Here is a 17198-nt window from a genome sequence, read left to right as displayed (position 1 = left end):
AATGACTGTTTGTGAGAAAATAGTCATGCTTGCACTGTTAAATTGCTACAAAAGAAAACATTTATCTGCTGCATTCTATAATATTTGTGTGTAATGAACTCAGAATCTAAGTTACATTATCAAAAGCTGCTTTTTTCTGGTAGTTTTAGGGCCTGAAGATACAGTAAGTGTCATAAACAAGTGCTGTACTAGTCCGTGGGAAAGTCACATAGACATTTAGAATGTCTCTCTCTCTCTTGAGAAACCAAACCATTTCTGTGATTATTGTGTCATGTCAAAGTAGAACACAATAGAAGTTTCTAAATGATACTATGCAGTTTCACTCTAAACAATGTCTAAACCACAGAGGCTCAAAAAGACAAGCAGTACAGTCTATAATAGAGATAGAATATTGCCTACGCATAATCTAAAATACTTACACATGGACAAAGTCCAGCCCTCAGTTACACAATATCCAAGGCATATTTCTGGAATTTTCAAGTCGTACATCCGTCTTTAATATCGAAATGATTCATGCCCATAAAAATGTGGTAAAGTCCTGCCAGTCCCTTTTGGGCAACACAATAAAATGACACAGTGACAATGGTCTGGCAGGTTCATGACACATCAACACCCCTTATTTACAAAGCCTAATACTAGAGGGTGTGTGTGCATAGTTGGGATATTAAGACCTCACAGCCCAGTTCAGTAACATTCAGCGGGTAAAGAATGTTCCTGGTTTTATGAACAAATGCTTATAATAAGTCGTGTCAGATTACATCAATCTTTCTTTACTTTTTATAAAGTCTTCACTCACATCCCTATGATACAACATAAACATTTCAATGGAGGTCAGCTGTGAATGCTTTAATGCCTCCCAAAAGACTTGATACATCCTTATCCGAATCAACAGCTATAATCCACAAGTAAAGATTGTAAAGATATAATTTTCACTAGCCTGCTGAGCGTGTCGAACAAACACAGCTCTTGTTTGTCTGTGTGGACAATTGAGTAATTCACAATGTACCACTGTTCATGTCACAGACACCACAGATGCCATCCAGTACCGCACACCATTGAGAAAATAACAAAATAACCTCCCAGAACTCTTATAATGAAAATCTTCAGAGTTCACAATGCGAATCAACAGTGGAGCATTTAAACTTTCAGCATGCAAAAGTGCACCAAAAGTACTTATTTACCGTTCTAAATGGAGTTAAACCATCAAAACTTTGGGGTTAGTATAAATTTATTTATTTATTTTTTTATGTTTTGAAGTCCTCTTTGCTCACCAAGGCTGTATTTATTTGATAAAAATAAAAATGTATTATTATCGATGTTGACAACAGCTGTTTTGCTTAATTGATAAATTAAAGTGTAACAAGAACAGCATTTTCAGTCTTGCTGAATAAATGTGTTAATTGTTTAACAAAATATATGGTGACACTAAACCTTTGAACGGTAGTATATTTAAATCTAATAAAAAGTAATTTAACATTCAACAGCAGCCAACCTCAAATAAACCATCTGCATATAAAGAAGAGAAGTCATTTATCTGGGAATCAGTTCGGCACTGGAGCATGAGATGATGATATCGGCGGTAAATAAAAATAATATTGTTGATGCCACACTGTATTACTCCTGTTAAACCTCTGAGACAGATACAAAATTACATGAAGCCAAAGCATTTTTGATCATATTTCTTTTTTTATTAATTTGGCTCTCTTATTTGAAGCTATGTACAGTATGACTCCTCTTGAAGTCAATAACTGATGATTGTCCATTATTATTAGCACTGTCTGAAGGCAAAAAGTGAGGTTTTATCAACTCCAAAACTGTATAAACTACTGGAATGTAGGAGGAGATATAATTCTTTATCATTAACTTTATGTAATCACTAGTAACATGGCAACACGTTCACTGGATGAAACAATGATAAAACGCAGAGACAAAGTTCACAAAACTACAGTGACAAGTGATGAAGCCTTCTGAACCGCCACTAGTCATAGTTAAGATTTTATTTAGTTAAGAACTAAAATAACTCAAACTAAAATAAATAAATTAAAAAATAATAAAAAAAAAACTATTAAAAAAAATAAATTTGAACTAAAATGAAAATTAAACCATGTTTCAAATTACACTGGTACTAAACAAAGGGATGTTGGCATAAAAAAACCTAAAACTTATAAAACACACTAGTGACTGGTGTAATTTGCAGAATTAATATAAATCATTTAGAATATTCAAATGAATAATGAAGTTGTATTAGCATGTCAGTAAATATTGATGGTGTTTATTAGCAGACTGAAACAGGCCATGAAATGAGCAGCTGTCGTGCTGGAAGAGGCTGCCTGAGGGACAGATGACCCAGAGTTGTTTACCTCTCTGAGACACTTGCTTTTCATGGGCCGATGAGTAATGATGAATGCAGGCCCTGCTTATCTCAACCCTGTCGGTAATAAGCTGCAATATCTCCTCACGTTGCCTTCTGTGTGACTGAGAACATTCGGCGTCAAACTCCACAAGGGCTGTAAACCTCAGATCAATGTGAGAGATCAGAGAACTTAAATGTAGCGTACAAATTATGCCCTCACATTGCAGAATGTTTACTGCCATCTGTATTAGCATTCAATGAAAAAGCATTGAAGCAAAAGTGGCACAAACAATGTATGGCTTCAGAACATGAAAAATGCATGGCATTTGCTCGAATGATTTGGCAAGGGTCGGGTAAAAAAAACTTTTATATATCACAGCAGGACTGCAGTGCAGTGGTCGAGTCTAATTCTTGACCAGCTTACAGTTAGTATATGCAAACTGCGCAGCCTACACAAACCCACAACAGAGAATACAAGCCAAAACAGCCATTAACGAGTTAATCAAGTAAACATGTTCCTGAAGATGTAAAGTTACACCAGGAGAATGAAGGAGAACTATAAAAAGCAACAGTCAGGAATCATATCACTGCTGCACTTCGTCTAGTGTCAAAAATTGACCTTTCAATTCTAAAATTAGGACCCCTGGAACCCGTCCGACAAATGCCTGTCAGTGGACACAGATAAACCCTCACCCACACCCTCAGACTTTAACAAGTGGAGTAAGTGATTATAATGATAGCCTATAGGGATTGGCGAGTCCTGTTTAATCAGAGCCTCTGTACGGTTGGCATGGCAGTGAGGGTGTGGCATGGTAACCTTCATGCAGCAAGGCTTGCTTTGTTTAATCTCAGCGTCTGACGGCGCTTTCACTTCAGCTGAAGTAACAATGACACGACAGGCAGAAATTTCCAGCTCTCCCTCCCTCCCTTGTCATATTCAAAGCAGTCTTATCAATATGGGCAGGCTGACTTTTCATATTTGAATCATTACTAATTTGGATGTGACGTGATATGGCTTTGATAGGTTAAAATCGTCCAAACGCACCAATAATTTGTGCTTGACTAGTTCAAGCCAGAGCTGAACACACCTTAGTCAAATGAAGCAGTACGTACACAAAAGGATCAACTGTGAGAAAACACAGGAACAAGATGAAAATCAGTTGCAGACAATCCACTGAATAGTGGACACAAAAATAAAAACTTTCATGTTGTTTTTTCATCTTGCTTAATATCGTTAGAACTCTTTTTTTAATTTATTAAAGTGAATGAGAACTGAAGCCGCTGAGCTCCAAAATGACAACAACAACAAAAATTATGATTAATGCGGTTCAGACTGTGACTTGTATGGTGTATTTCATTCTAAATCTTCTGAGGTCATATAATGAGTTTATATGAGGACCAGACCAAACTCAAGTCGTTATTCACTGAAAAACTTGACATTCAACATTTTCGTTGCCAGGTTCATGACAATTTGTAAGAGCTTACAGGAGTAGTAGTGTTTTCCAATTCATGAATGAATCATTTTGGTGAAACTGATGAATCTAGTCATAAAAGCGGTCTGACTCTGAATGATTCATTTACAAACTGAACTGATCTAGTTTTCATTGTGACTTGGAAAATAGCACACAAGTCAAGCAAACTACTTTTATTATACTTGTATGGTCCTTTACTTACTTTTTGAAACTGGAAAGCTTTAGTTATTATTCATTGTAACTGCATGAAGTATAAGAAAAAAAATATATATATTAATCAAAATCACAAAAACAAAAAAGCTGAAATTTGAACTAAAATTAAATTAAAACAGGAAATGTATATAAATCTCTTTCAAATTACATTGGTATTAAACAAAGGGATGTTGGGATTTTTTAATTCTTATAAAACACACTGAAGTAATTTGCATAATTAATAGAAATAATTACAAATATTCTAACGAATAATGAACATGGCGTACAAGTCAAGCAAACTACTATTATTATAATTTTTGGTCCTTTACTTCCTTTTTTAAAGTTTCAAAGTTCCCATCCACAGTAACTGCGACCAGCACATTATTCAAAATTTCTCCTTTTTTCTTCAATGGAAGACAAATTCAGGATTGGAATGACATGAGGGTATATACAGGTGCATCTCAATAAATTAGAACGTTGTGGAAAAGTTCATTTATTTCAGATATTCAACTCAAATTGTGAAACACATACTGAAGTAGTTAAAGTTTTTGGTTCTTTAATTGTGATGATTTTGGCTCACATTTAACAAAAACCTACCAATTCACAACAAATTAGAATACTTCATAAGACCAATACATTTTTTTTAGTGAATTGTTGGCCTTCTGGAAAGTACGTTAATTTACTGTACATGTACTCAATACTTGGTAGGGGCTCCTTTTGCTTTAACTACTGCCTCAATTTGGCGTGGCATGGAGGTGATCAGTTTGTGGCACTGCTGAGGTGGTATGGAAGCCCAGGTTTCTCTGACAGTGGCCTTCAGCTCATCTGCATATTTTGGTCTCTTGTTTCTCATTTTCCTCTTGACAATACCCCATGCATTCTCTATGGGGTTCAGGTCTGGTGAGTTTGCTGGTCAGTCGAACACACCAACATCATGGTCATTGCACCCCAAATAATCACAGACTGTGGAAACTTAACACTTGACTTCAAGCAACTTGGGCTATGAGCTTCTCCACCCTTCCTCCAGACTCTAGGACCTTGGTTTCCAAATGAAATACAAAACTTGCTCTCATCTGAAAAGAGGACTTTGGACCACTGGGCAACAGTCCAGTTCTTCTTCTCCTTAGCCCAGGTAAGACACCTCTGATGTTGTCTGTGGTTCAGGAGTGGCTTAACAAGAGGAATACGACAACTGTAGCCAAATTCCTTTACACGTCTGTGTGTGGTGGCTCTTGATGCTTTGACCCCAGCCTCAGTCCATTACTTGTGAAGTTCACTCAAATTCTTGAATCGATTTTGCTTGACAATCCTCATAAGGCTGCAGTTCTCTCGGTTGGTTGGGCATCTTTTTCTTCCACACTTTTTCCTTCCACTCAACTTTCTGTTAACATGCTTGGATACAGCACTCTGTGAACAGACAGCTTCTTTGGCAATGAATGTTTGTGGCTTACCCTCCTTGTGAAGGGGTGTCAATAATTGTCTTCTGGACAACTGTCAGATCAGCAGTCTTCCCCATGATTGTGTAGCCTAGTGAACCAAACTGAGAGACCATTTTGAAGGCTCAGGAAACATTTGCAGGTGTATTGAGTTGATTAGCTTATTGGCATGTCACCATATTCATCAAATTTGTTGAGGTTTTTGTTAAATGTGAGCCAAAATCACCATAATTAAAAGTATCAAAAACTTAAACTACTTCAGTCTGTGTGCACTGAATTTATTTAATACACGAGTTTCACAATTTGAGTTTCCACGACATTCTAATTCATTGAGATGCACCTGTAAATGATAACAGAATTATTATATTTGTGAACCTTTGATTTGAACCTGAATTACAAATGTTCTAGTTTATTTAAGTGACATGTAAAATATAATAGCCCAGTACTTCTTAGTGGTTTTGTTTGCAAATATCAGAGTGCTTTTGTGTTGATGAACATGTCAGAGCTGGACTGACAGATCTCACGACGTAACCATACAAGACACACCTGTGAGAATATGAACAGGTTGATCAACATGCCATATTTTTCCACCCTGGTCACAGGTATGGGCTGAGCCAAAACACTGAAACTACAACAATATAGCATGATTGCAGCTTGCACATGACATAAACACCTGCGAGTGGCAAATTCACCCACAGCACACATGCAAAAAGTCCTTAATCTCTCTTTATCTCGGATTTACCCATTCACAAGCCAACTGTCAGCTTCTGATTCAGCGATTGTGAGAGTTTATGCTTCACTGATGAGGGTGATTCTGTTGTTTTAAAATCAGAACCTCTGTTCAGCTTAATTTACTGGCTCTTCTCTAACTTTCATTTTTCACTTGAAAATGGCATACCTAATTCATGACTTTCATTTAATATTAAAGTCATTTTCACAAACAAAACAAGCTGGGAATTGTATGATAAATGTTAAAAAGCTTTTATATCAACAACCACAACACGTCCCATAAATATATTAAAAATAGCCATTCGCATGGAGTCTAATACAATAAATTTAAATAACTGGCTTGGTAATACAAGCCTGTTTTACAAAAGTATGTGGATATGAGACCAGAGGACAATAAGATCTGCCAAAATTACCATCAAGTGAGCCATAAACAGTGGTTGGACACATTCTGTTGCAGCTAAACCACTGCTATTTGCACATTGGCAAAGGGTCAAGCATATTACTGAGCATTGTAAGCTGAGAAAACCAAAACTTACTTGACAGTCACACGTGTGGAGAAGTCTTGAAGGTCTCCTGGGTGGAAAAGCTGGGCCTCTTTTAGTCCAAGCTTTGCACAGGCTTTTAAGAAGAGGCCGATGTTGTCCTGCCGACAGAGAATATGTGTCCACCTTGTGAGTTAGACAGAAGTAATATGGGAACTCTTTGGCACACGCAGTCTAGAAATCATTGCATCCAAAGTTCAGTCCAGTGAGCTGAAGCAGTGGGAGGAGACGAAAGAGGGCAGGTGGCAAATAAAAAGTGACACCACAAGAGCAAAGAATGAAGGAAGGGACATCACTGATTGATCTGTGACAGTACCTGTGAGAGCAGGAGTTTGGCCTCGGGGCGGTGCAAAAACATGACAGAGAGTGTCAACGCCACTAGTCCCCTCCCCCGCACATGCACGGCAGTCACACGCACACACACACACACACACTCTCTCCCTTTTCACTTGCTCTAGACTAACCCAGACACATACCTACATGTGCACAAACATATAAACTCAATCATACTCTCCCTTTTCACACCCAGAAACCGCCACTCAAATCTCTCAGCAGAATATTTGAGGAATCTTCAGGGTGGTGGATTATTTTGGAAACCGAGTTGCCATGAAACACAGGTGATTGAAACGACAAACTATTTCCCCCTAGCAAGTGTTAAAATCGTTTAGTGGGTGGGTAGGGAAATTCTTAAATATAAAGGAAACTTGAGATTGCGTGTGTGCATTCACATTCACATCCGGTATGTTGATGAATGCAGACTATCACGGCACTGATGTTGTGTTGAGATATAATTTCAATTAGATTCGATCAGCCATCTGGATGAGATGTTCAGAGCATGCAGCCCACCCTTTTTCTGCTTTACCGCTTGCTCTAAAATAATCACAGGGTGCTCTGGTCTATATTTAAACAGCAAACATGCTTATTAGCAGATGGCAATGAGAAGCTGCACTTCTGAATCACCTCTTTGCTTAGAGTGTTTAATCCAGAGTCAAAGGTCTCACCCTGACCGTGTCTGAGGGTCAAAGTATCTTTTAAGGCACATTTCATCTGTGTTTAATGGTAACAAATGGGTGTCTGAAATACAGAAAATGGATGTCAACAAGATGTCTCTTAGCATTCTGTTCCTCAAACAAATTCTTGCACTCCAATAGCTTGATCTGTGTCCTTAACCCTTAACCTAGACTCATGCAAAATATCTATTTCCGCTAGTCACCTGTTTACCTGAATACCTGAATGCTAAATGTCTTGGAGCAGGTGGCTAGGAACAAACAGACCTTTACATGGAATTTAGAATGACCTACAATTCCTTAACAGGACATGTAAATAAAAACCATTAATAGGTGTTAAGAAATTTGCACAGATAGCTTTGGGACAATGACATAATCACTGGCTGGAGTCTTTCAGATTCCTCTACCTATAACAATATCACCTTGTCACAGCAGAATACTTCAAATGTATAAAATTTAGGTGTAGTTATTAGGTTTCATACAACAAAACAGTTACTGGTTCAATCCCAGTTATATGTGACACTGGATCTATAACTTTTGTGTCCTTGAACAAGGGGCCTATGCAAGGCTGCTACAATCAGCATACTGTACATGGATTTGGGTTAAAATTTCACACTTATATAAATATATAAAGTATCACTAAGAATAAATAAATAGACTACATACATTTATAAGTGAAAGGGATTTTAGCAAAAAAAAAAAAAACATAATAAGCAGCCTACTGAATGTAAATAAGTAGAAATGAAAAATCAATATCGTTAGCAAAGAAATAGCATCTGAAAATTGCATAGCTTTGGGTCAAACCAAACGCATAGTAAAAATTCCTTTAATTCAAGTTTTAATAATCATTTAGTTAGCACATCAGAATTCATCTCAAGAACCAAATCATGCAGACATAATGATGGCGAAAGAATCTTTAACTTTACAGTCAGTGCACATAATCCTGTCAGAAATTCTCATTTAGTGATTACAGTACTATGACAAAACTATCAAGCCATCGTCAAACAGTGTTTTGTAAATGCTGGCTGGTTGATTAATTACGATTTAAGAATTTGGAGGTGTTGTATACCATACATTCATATGTTATCCAGCAACGTGTTGCACAGGCATTACTGGTGATATGTTTTTAATCTAAGTACATTTGTGTGAAAAGTGTGTCAGCATAGATTAAGTTCTCATATGAAACATGTTGTTTTCAGTAAAAAATTATGGTAAACAGGGTATAATGTGCCAGTTCATTAAAAATTGAACACTTTCACATTATGGGTTTAATAAAAGTAAATAATAAAATATAAATGCTTAAATGCTCACTTTTAAGAGCTAACAAGCCTGGTGGCCTGTGGAAAATTCTATTCAAATAATCAGTTCTGCCAATTCTCCTTTCAAAGTGGTGAGACTTGTTGCAAATATATCCATCCAGCTTAATTGTGGGGGGTTTATGAAGGGCTATGCTCTAAGGAGGCATCTCTCTGCTAAACCTCAGGCCAAAGCTCTGCCAGAATGACTTTTCTAATGTGGCCGACCAGCATGCCACACAAGTGTAGGCTTCCTCTCTTCAAATTGTTAAAAGGAGGATCAGCTATCCAGGGATACGCAAGGGTAAACCACGGCTCTGGGTTTGAATGGAACTATGGGAAAGTGATCCAGAGATCAGCCGAAGCCAAACCCTGAGCAGAGTTTAGCCAAAGCCAGAGTCTACACAGTCCACAAAACCAGAGATTTCCGCTCCTGCACTAATGAGCCTTGATTTAACAAAATATAAATCCTCCGTATTAGAATTAAACTGTGTCAAACAAAAGCAAAGTAGCCAGAAGGAACGATAATGGCGCTGGTAAGATTTCAGAGCCTTGAATGAGCCTTTCATCCTGTGGAAAAATGTCTTTCATCAGTCATAAACATAGCTGGATGAGAGCATTGTGTTTTCTGTTTTTTTTTTTTTTGCAGCTTACGGTTTGTTGGGAGGTCAGAAACAGCTTTCTTATGGACAAACTTTACAGGCTCAGCAGTATTTAGCAAAACTAAAATATACTCCAAACTATGTGTTTTTCTTTGCATGCCTTTGCTTATCCCTTGCCATGTAAACCCTCAATTGTGAGTTTAGGCTGTGCTTGGTAGGTTTTTGGGGTTGGAAGCATTTTATGGAAATACCACTGTGATACTGTTGGACATGCAGATGCTTATCTAAGCTTACCTGGGTCAAAAGTTTGAAAAGACAATGGGAAATAAATCGGCATGTTTTGCATAGATTAGGCCAAAACAGCTTTAATAAAAGCAGCTTTATTTAGGCCCATATCCAACTTGCCTATGCTCTTGAATTAAAAAGTCCTCAAAAAAATAAAATAATAATAATAAAAAATGCACATGCATATGGATTGTTCTTGATGGAAAAAAGAAAATCACAGTGCTTACTGTTCGGAGGTAAGTGATTCCTATCAAATACCAAGTATAAGTAAATGATAAACACTTACCACCCATGCACTTGTAAATCATTCAAATTTCTTTGTAAGAGTTAAGGTTCTTAGCCAAGGTGAAATACTACAGCTCAAATAATATATGCATGTCAAAGTACAAATAATAATAACGGTTAAAAAACGTACCAGGCCAGCAATAGGTGTGGATAACCTGTTTAGCTTCTTGACGACGCCAGGCCTGATCTTGTTTATCAGACTAGAAAGAGAAAAACAGAGCTAAAGTCAACACAAACAATTATATCATGTGTTGGTTGCCAGTTTATGGCTTCCTTTAATTCTGACCATCTGGCTTCAGTTTACAAAGCCATCTAATGCTCTGAAGAAAATACAAACAACTCTCTGTGGAAACAGACATCAGTCAATAGCCTCTAAGTAGGCTAAGCATAGTTTTTTGTGAAAACCTGGTTTGGAGAAATACACATTAAACATTGAAAATAAAAAGGCATGCAGATGATAGCTAACAAGGAGGGATGAACATGAAATATAATACGTGACAAACTTGATTTCTAGCCGTTTTGGTTATGTGTAATAAAGGGAGAGACAGACATTAACATTTTAATGAACCATCTCATAGTGTATCTACTCTCATTTAGTGATGTAAAATAACTTGACTTTCTTTAACCACAGAAGAAAGTACAGTAAGTCATACAGGTTTGAAATGACATAAGGTTAAATAAATGTCAATGATGACGGAATTTACATTTTTAGTTGAACTCTTTCTGAAATAATAGATTTGCAATTTTTCTAAACAATATGTAGTGCAGGAAATATCTTCCCTGTTGGTGATCTTTAAAACAGTAAAAATTTGTTTCCTGCGCAACCACTGAAAAACCTGTTAACACATCTATGAACTCTTTAATCAGTATAGTCAAGACTTTGCTATGTCGACCCCAGTGGTAGTTTCACAGGAGCCTTTGTTTAGATGTGAGATCCAGAGTGACAGTATCCTCAGGTAATGTGTGCATTTGTCCACTCATGTGGAAATGGCAAAGCTAATAGCTTAGTACAGACCGAAAGAAAGCAGCATGAGAGTGCAGGAGTAGTACGGTGAGATTCTGCACCGGACTGTGGTAATTAGTCTGCTGAGTCACTTGACTGACACCTGCATGTCAGACCAGCCCACGCACTGCCCCAGAACCATCCAGTCAGGTTCAGAAATGTGCTGAAATCCCTGAGCTTGCAGCATGTCACACCCAGCGCTCTCTCTACATAAACAGCACAACAGAGCTGCTGCAGAAGAGGCCTGAGTGCCGCCAATCCCTATGTGCCTGCACTCTGCCCTGCTCAGGTTTCCGAACCCTGCTAGAGTAGCTGGCACTATGGATCACCTCTTCCCAGCTGTCCTTTTAAATGCTCTGCCATCCGTGTTGTTTTCCTCTGCTGGGCTTACTAATGCTTCCTGGGATGGAACAGAGTGTGACTGTGGCAGCCGGGTACAAATGATGTGTTTCAAAAATAGCTGCATGGCATAATGCACATTAAATGACACACAGCTTCGATGCAAATTCCAAATGATAAAGTTCAGGTTATCTTGCTTCACATTTCAGCCAACAGGTAAAATATTGTTACAGAGCATAATAGAAAAGAAGTTAAAAGGATAGGTTGTGCAACATACAGTAAACTCAATGGGAAAATGTGCCTGCTGTACCTATACTTTTGCGAAAAAAAAAAAAAAAAAAAAGGTTATGACTTGCAGGGGGCAGATTATCAATTTTCAAGACTTATTTTCATAAAGTTCCTTGTACAACACTATACTATGACCTCAAACACAGTGGATAAATTGCAAACAAATTCTCTTTGACATTTCCATTTCCATATGTTTAGCTTTTCTGACAAAGTAAACTTGCTCGGTAGCTCCCCTGGTACAGCATTGCATTTGTGATGTGGAGTATGAGTTTAATGAAACACAAGTCATTCTAAAAAGCTCAAAAAGACTTGTAGAAGCAAGCTAAAATGGCATGGTTGCTTCAGCAAATATGTTTTTATCTCACACTTGCTTTTAAAAACACCATCATTTAGTTTAGGATTGAGTTTGGTGTACATTATTTTCAAAAGCGATATAGCATTAACCTTTTAGTGCCACTCAACAGACATTTCGGTTGCACTTTATTTTACAGTATGTGTACTAACATGTACTTATAGTGTACTTACAGTGTATTTATCTAAGATAGTTCTGGTAATACAAGGTAACTACATGGGTTAGGGTTAGGTTTAGGGGTAGGTTCAGGGTTAGTACCTAGTTATTACATAGCTATTGTAATTACTAGAATAAGTAGCCTACATAGTATGTACATGAGGAACAGGACTGTAAAATAAAGTTTTACCAACATTTCGTTTCTGAACTTCTGAAAACAACAACAACAACAACTAACAAAATAAAATGCTGCCAGATTTCACCTTCACCTGCCTAGGTTGGATAGTTCAAATTCAAATTTAAAAATGAATATCCACATCCATATGATTGTTTTCTTCTAAAAAACACAAAAAAAGATATTGTGAAGAATGATTTAACTGTTTTTGTTTATACAATGAAAGTCAATGAGGTTGAAAAATTACAAGAAACTGTAAAAAGTTAACATTAATGATGTATCGCCATATTAGATTTAGGCATGCATATCCATGAGTTGATCAATGCTTTGATTTGATTTTATATTGAATAGGTCTAATCCCTTATTTTTTGCTTTTTACATCATAAAAAGGGATCTATTTGTTCAAGGACATGTAGTGTAGATTACTTTTATGGTACATTTATGCACATTTTGGAACTCAAAACTGATATATATATATATATATATATATTTATTTACAGAAGAAAGAAATCTTACAGTTTTGGAAAAACATGAGGACAAGAAAATGATAACAGAATTTGTATTTTTTGGTTAACTGTCCATTTAAGACCTGATTACACTACATTATGTTCTGTGCATGAAGGAGTTATGCAATCGCTATTATTAAAAGCACTTATAAAAATCTTTTCATGCATTTAACAAGAAAACCATAGAAAAATGAGAGAAGTAAAAACAGCTCTACTTACTCACACAACAGAAGTCCATTCTCCAGAGAACTCCGGAAATTACTGCTCACAAACTTCTTCTTAGTGACTGCCTGCGAGACGAGGACAAACACAGGAAGCACTAAGAACCAGTAAGTGGGAAGGTTCTGTCCAGGGAAAGGAGAGGAAAATTGTTCTTCCAAGCTGCAAGTCCAAGAAACACACCAGTACAACAACACAGCCTCTTTTGGAGAATCGTGGGTTATTCAGTAATCAGGGCTGGAGCCCAGCGGCCAAACCACAAAGAACGAGAGCATCTGGAGGAATGTCACAGTTCTACACACAGTTTCATGCCTTTCCAATGATCTCAAGCAGGACACAGAGGGCAGGCAGCCCATTGTTTTTGCTCACACACAGGGAAGCATTTATGTTGTGTTTATACCCTTAGTCTACACCGTTACAATGTGAGCCCTGTTGCTCCACACCTCGTATAACCTAATCTATGAGTAAAGCCCTTTTTCCGAATAAAAATGTTTTCAATTTCCAAGTTTGAATGCCAGTAAAAACAAAGATGCTCATTTAGCTAGCAAGTATGTTTTATAATATGCTACTGTTCTAGAAAACATCACATTTAAGAAAACCTCAGCTAACTTAAAAAAACAAACAAAAAAAAGCAGGCCATAGAAAAATATTGAGATGTCAATAAAGCATAACCACTTATCAATAACATGAAGTCTGTTGTTGAGATCAGTATTGACGTTGAAATTTGAACCGCAGTTGTTCTCTTTTAGAAGCAGAACTTCAAAGGACACTTTCTATGTCTGCTGAACAAAACAAGGACAAAAATAATGTTTGGACAAATACTATGATCCTCGTACTAGATCGAGTTACAAAGCAAATTAAGGTCGATTATCTCAACAGGAATTTTGTATCCTCTGTCACACTGATCTAAAGCTTTCAAAACTGAGATAACTAATAAGTTCTTATACAACCATTATGTATACATAATATAACAAATAATATATAAGATCAAGTTATTTGGCACAAAATGACTTCCTGTACCCTTCATGTAGATTTATGTAACCATTACAAACCCTTACAGATATGGAGTGTGAAGAGACAAGAGGTTAATCATATGGAGCACATTCACACAGCATGGCGTATGTAGTAACATCAGAGTTCAATGACATATGAAATCCTGACCCCTGCTGTTCCTGTCATTGTAATGTCCATGACAGCTTTTTGTTTTTGAAACAGATCTCTGTAGCAGGTGAACAACAATTTGAGAGCTTTAACAAATCACTTACAAAACCAATTAACAAATAACACACCCACACAAACACACACACAAATAACTAGCATTACTGCAATCCTCTATAATTTATGGGGTAGGAAATATTAAATATAAAAGAATATAGTATTATTTATTCAGCAATAATGCATTAAATATCAAGGTTTCCACATAAATACCCAAGCAAAAACCAGTACAACTGTTTTCAACATTGATAATAATAAGAAATGTTTCCTGAGCACTAATTTAGCAAATTGCAATGATTTATGACGGATCATTTGACACAGAAAAATGGCTACTGAAAATTAAGCTTAACCATCATTGGACTATATTACGTTTTTAAATATATCAGAATTAGAATATATAAAAATGATGTTTCACTATATTACTGTTTTAATGTATTTTGATAACATAAATGCATCCATTAAAAAAATTGAAAGAAAATAAAAAAATGAAGAAATCAATACTAATTATTTGTTCTCTAACCTCACATTGTTATCAGACTGATTTAAATATCAAGTTTCGATGAAGTAAGACTTGATTCTTATTCAGCTGCACTTTTGCACACAGCTATTGTTCATTCATGAAGGAGCAGTGAGGCATTCCAAGCTGTTTGGACACACGGAATGCTGCACATCATTAATTGTGCCAAAGTGCTTTAATCCCTTTGACCAAGTAGGGTTTGCTGATCATGAAGAAATATCGAAAATGCTCTTGGGTCATTTTAGGCTAAAAAGAACTACCTGGATAACTGATAGATGTTTTATTCAATTTTTTTTTTTCAAAAACTTCTCAAAACTTTTTACAACATAAAATTAGATGACACACAATTACCTCAGCTTTAATAACCATTCAATGATCATAAATAAATTTAAGTGAGATTAAATATTTAACTTATAGATGTATAATGAATGCACTCTAAACTACTTTTTACGTATTTAATATTATTTCACAACAAGAATGACTTAGCCCCAGTTGCCAACTTTCTACTCTTAGATATACCCAGCAACTTCAGAAGAGTGGCTAATTTTGGGTTTGACTTTAACAAGCTGAGAACTACCCAGGAGGAAAAACAGGAATGTCTCTGCCCACAGACTGGGTGCAAGAATGAGCACATGTGACAAACTCCAGATCATTCAGCTGACTATAACACCCCACATACTCTCACACTCAGACTCCAGCACTGCTCAGTGTGTCCTCACGCATGACAAACCGTTAAGTCATTCAGATGGGATACTAAGCAGCACATCACCTTCCTTTGCAGGGGAGCAATCGCCTTGGGGTCAAACTGCCCTGCCAAGGTCCACCGCCTGTGACAATGCACCAGTGTACATGTGTGAGAGACTGATGTCACACTGAAAGCATTCAGATTCACCCCTCATGAATTAAGAACAATATTTGTTCAGTTACAGCCAGTGCTTTGGCCCTGCCATCACCCGCAGAGAAGGGAATTCACAAGGATAGGAAAGTCCTAATCATTTGTGCATTAGACTAAGTGCGTTCCTGAAGGTTTAGTTGGATAAACTGACTAAAGCATGTGAAAATATTTGCAGGACTACTTGTTTTGCCACAGTGACCTTGACAGAAAAAGAAAATAGATTAGTGCTTCAAAGGGATAGTGCACTCAAAAATGGAATTCTGCCCTCATGTACTTTCCATCGTTCCAAACTTGCATGACTTTCTTTCTTCTGTGTTGGGGGGGGGGGGGGGGGGGGGGGGGTGATATATATTTTGACAGAATGTTGGTAAATAACAGTTTTGGGTCCTACTAACTTCAACTGTATGGAATATTATAACAAAAGTCCAAACTGTTTGGCAACCAACATTTTACAGTATATCTTCTTTTGTGTCCCGCAGTTGAATACAAGTTATTTAGGTTTGAAATGACATAAAAGGAGTATAAAATCATCTTTTACGTTTTTGGGTGAACTATCCCATGCCTTGCAATGTAATTGAAATATGATTGAACAATGCATTTTACTGTCCTCATGACAATCAAAAATGTGTTTGTTGATTGTGGACAAGACGATAGTAAATATTAATCTAACTAAAAATATATAAATAATAATCATTATAACAGTGATCAAAGAAACAAATAATCAAAATAAATTGTCATTTTGACAATGATATAAAGTGTGACAGGGTAGGCTACCAGAAATGTCACTCTAAATGTAACCTTTATTTAGGTTAAATAAAAATCCACATAAATAGGCTACGCATTTAGTTATCTTTACTGCAAACACACACACACAACTGCCAATGCAGCATTCAGCCAAAGTAAATGACAAGAAACTGAAAAGCAGGCTGAAAGCGTTACAAATACGAGCACTAATGATAATTATCAAAACATAGTTTTAATAATACTTTTAATAATTAGGCTAGCTAGAGTATATGCAACACGATTTTTTTTTTGCCAGGTTTTATAAACAGGAATAATTCAACAGGTCTGGGTATTCAGCACGAGTTAATGAATCTAATCAGTCAGTACCTTTTCATTTTGGTTACCTCATTTGGCAGTATCAGGTATCATTTCCTTGAACTATCTTTATCTTAATGAGAGCAGGTGTAAAAGTTTTTACCTCGATCCATCTCTGTGCTTCTGAGTAAGCAGCTTCACAACCCACTGAAGACTGCGGTCTCCACTCCATCACCGATTTGAAGTGCTCTTCTTGTTGAGGCTGTAAGGAATCAGGCGTCTCTACGTTCCAAAAAC

The 17198-nt window shown here is 36.7% G+C and overlaps 1 protein-coding gene across 3 annotated transcripts in view; it reads right to left on the bottom strand.

Annotated features, from left to right (window-relative positions):
* The window catches only part of lmo7a (LIM domain 7a), a 43033-nt gene extending 25838 nt beyond the window's left edge, over positions 1 to 17195 (bottom strand). The window contains exons 1-4 of one of the 3 annotated variants that reach the window (XM_059500073.1): positions 17065 to 17195; positions 13237 to 13307; positions 10329 to 10398; positions 6719 to 6825 (exon numbers count right to left, since the gene is read on the bottom strand). In XM_059500073.1, coding sequence (XP_059356056.1) covers positions 6719 to 6825; positions 10329 to 10398; positions 13237 to 13307; positions 17065 to 17133 — 317 coding nt within the window. In that variant the 5' untranslated portion in view covers positions 17134 to 17195. The remainder of the gene's footprint in view (positions 1 to 6718; positions 6826 to 10328; positions 10399 to 13236; positions 13308 to 17064) is intronic. The other 2 variants (XM_059500074.1, XM_059500075.1) reach the window with 2 other exon arrangements.
* Between the last annotated feature and the right edge of the window lie 3 nt (positions 17196 to 17198).

The sequence above is a fragment of the Carassius carassius genome, chromosome 19, assembly GCF_963082965.1.
Source record: "Carassius carassius chromosome 19, fCarCar2.1, whole genome shotgun sequence".
NCBI classification, from domain to species: domain Eukaryota; kingdom Metazoa; phylum Chordata; class Actinopteri; order Cypriniformes; family Cyprinidae; genus Carassius; species Carassius carassius.
The sequence above is the reverse complement of the archived record's forward strand: the minus strand, read 5'-3'. Positions and strand labels throughout refer to the sequence as shown.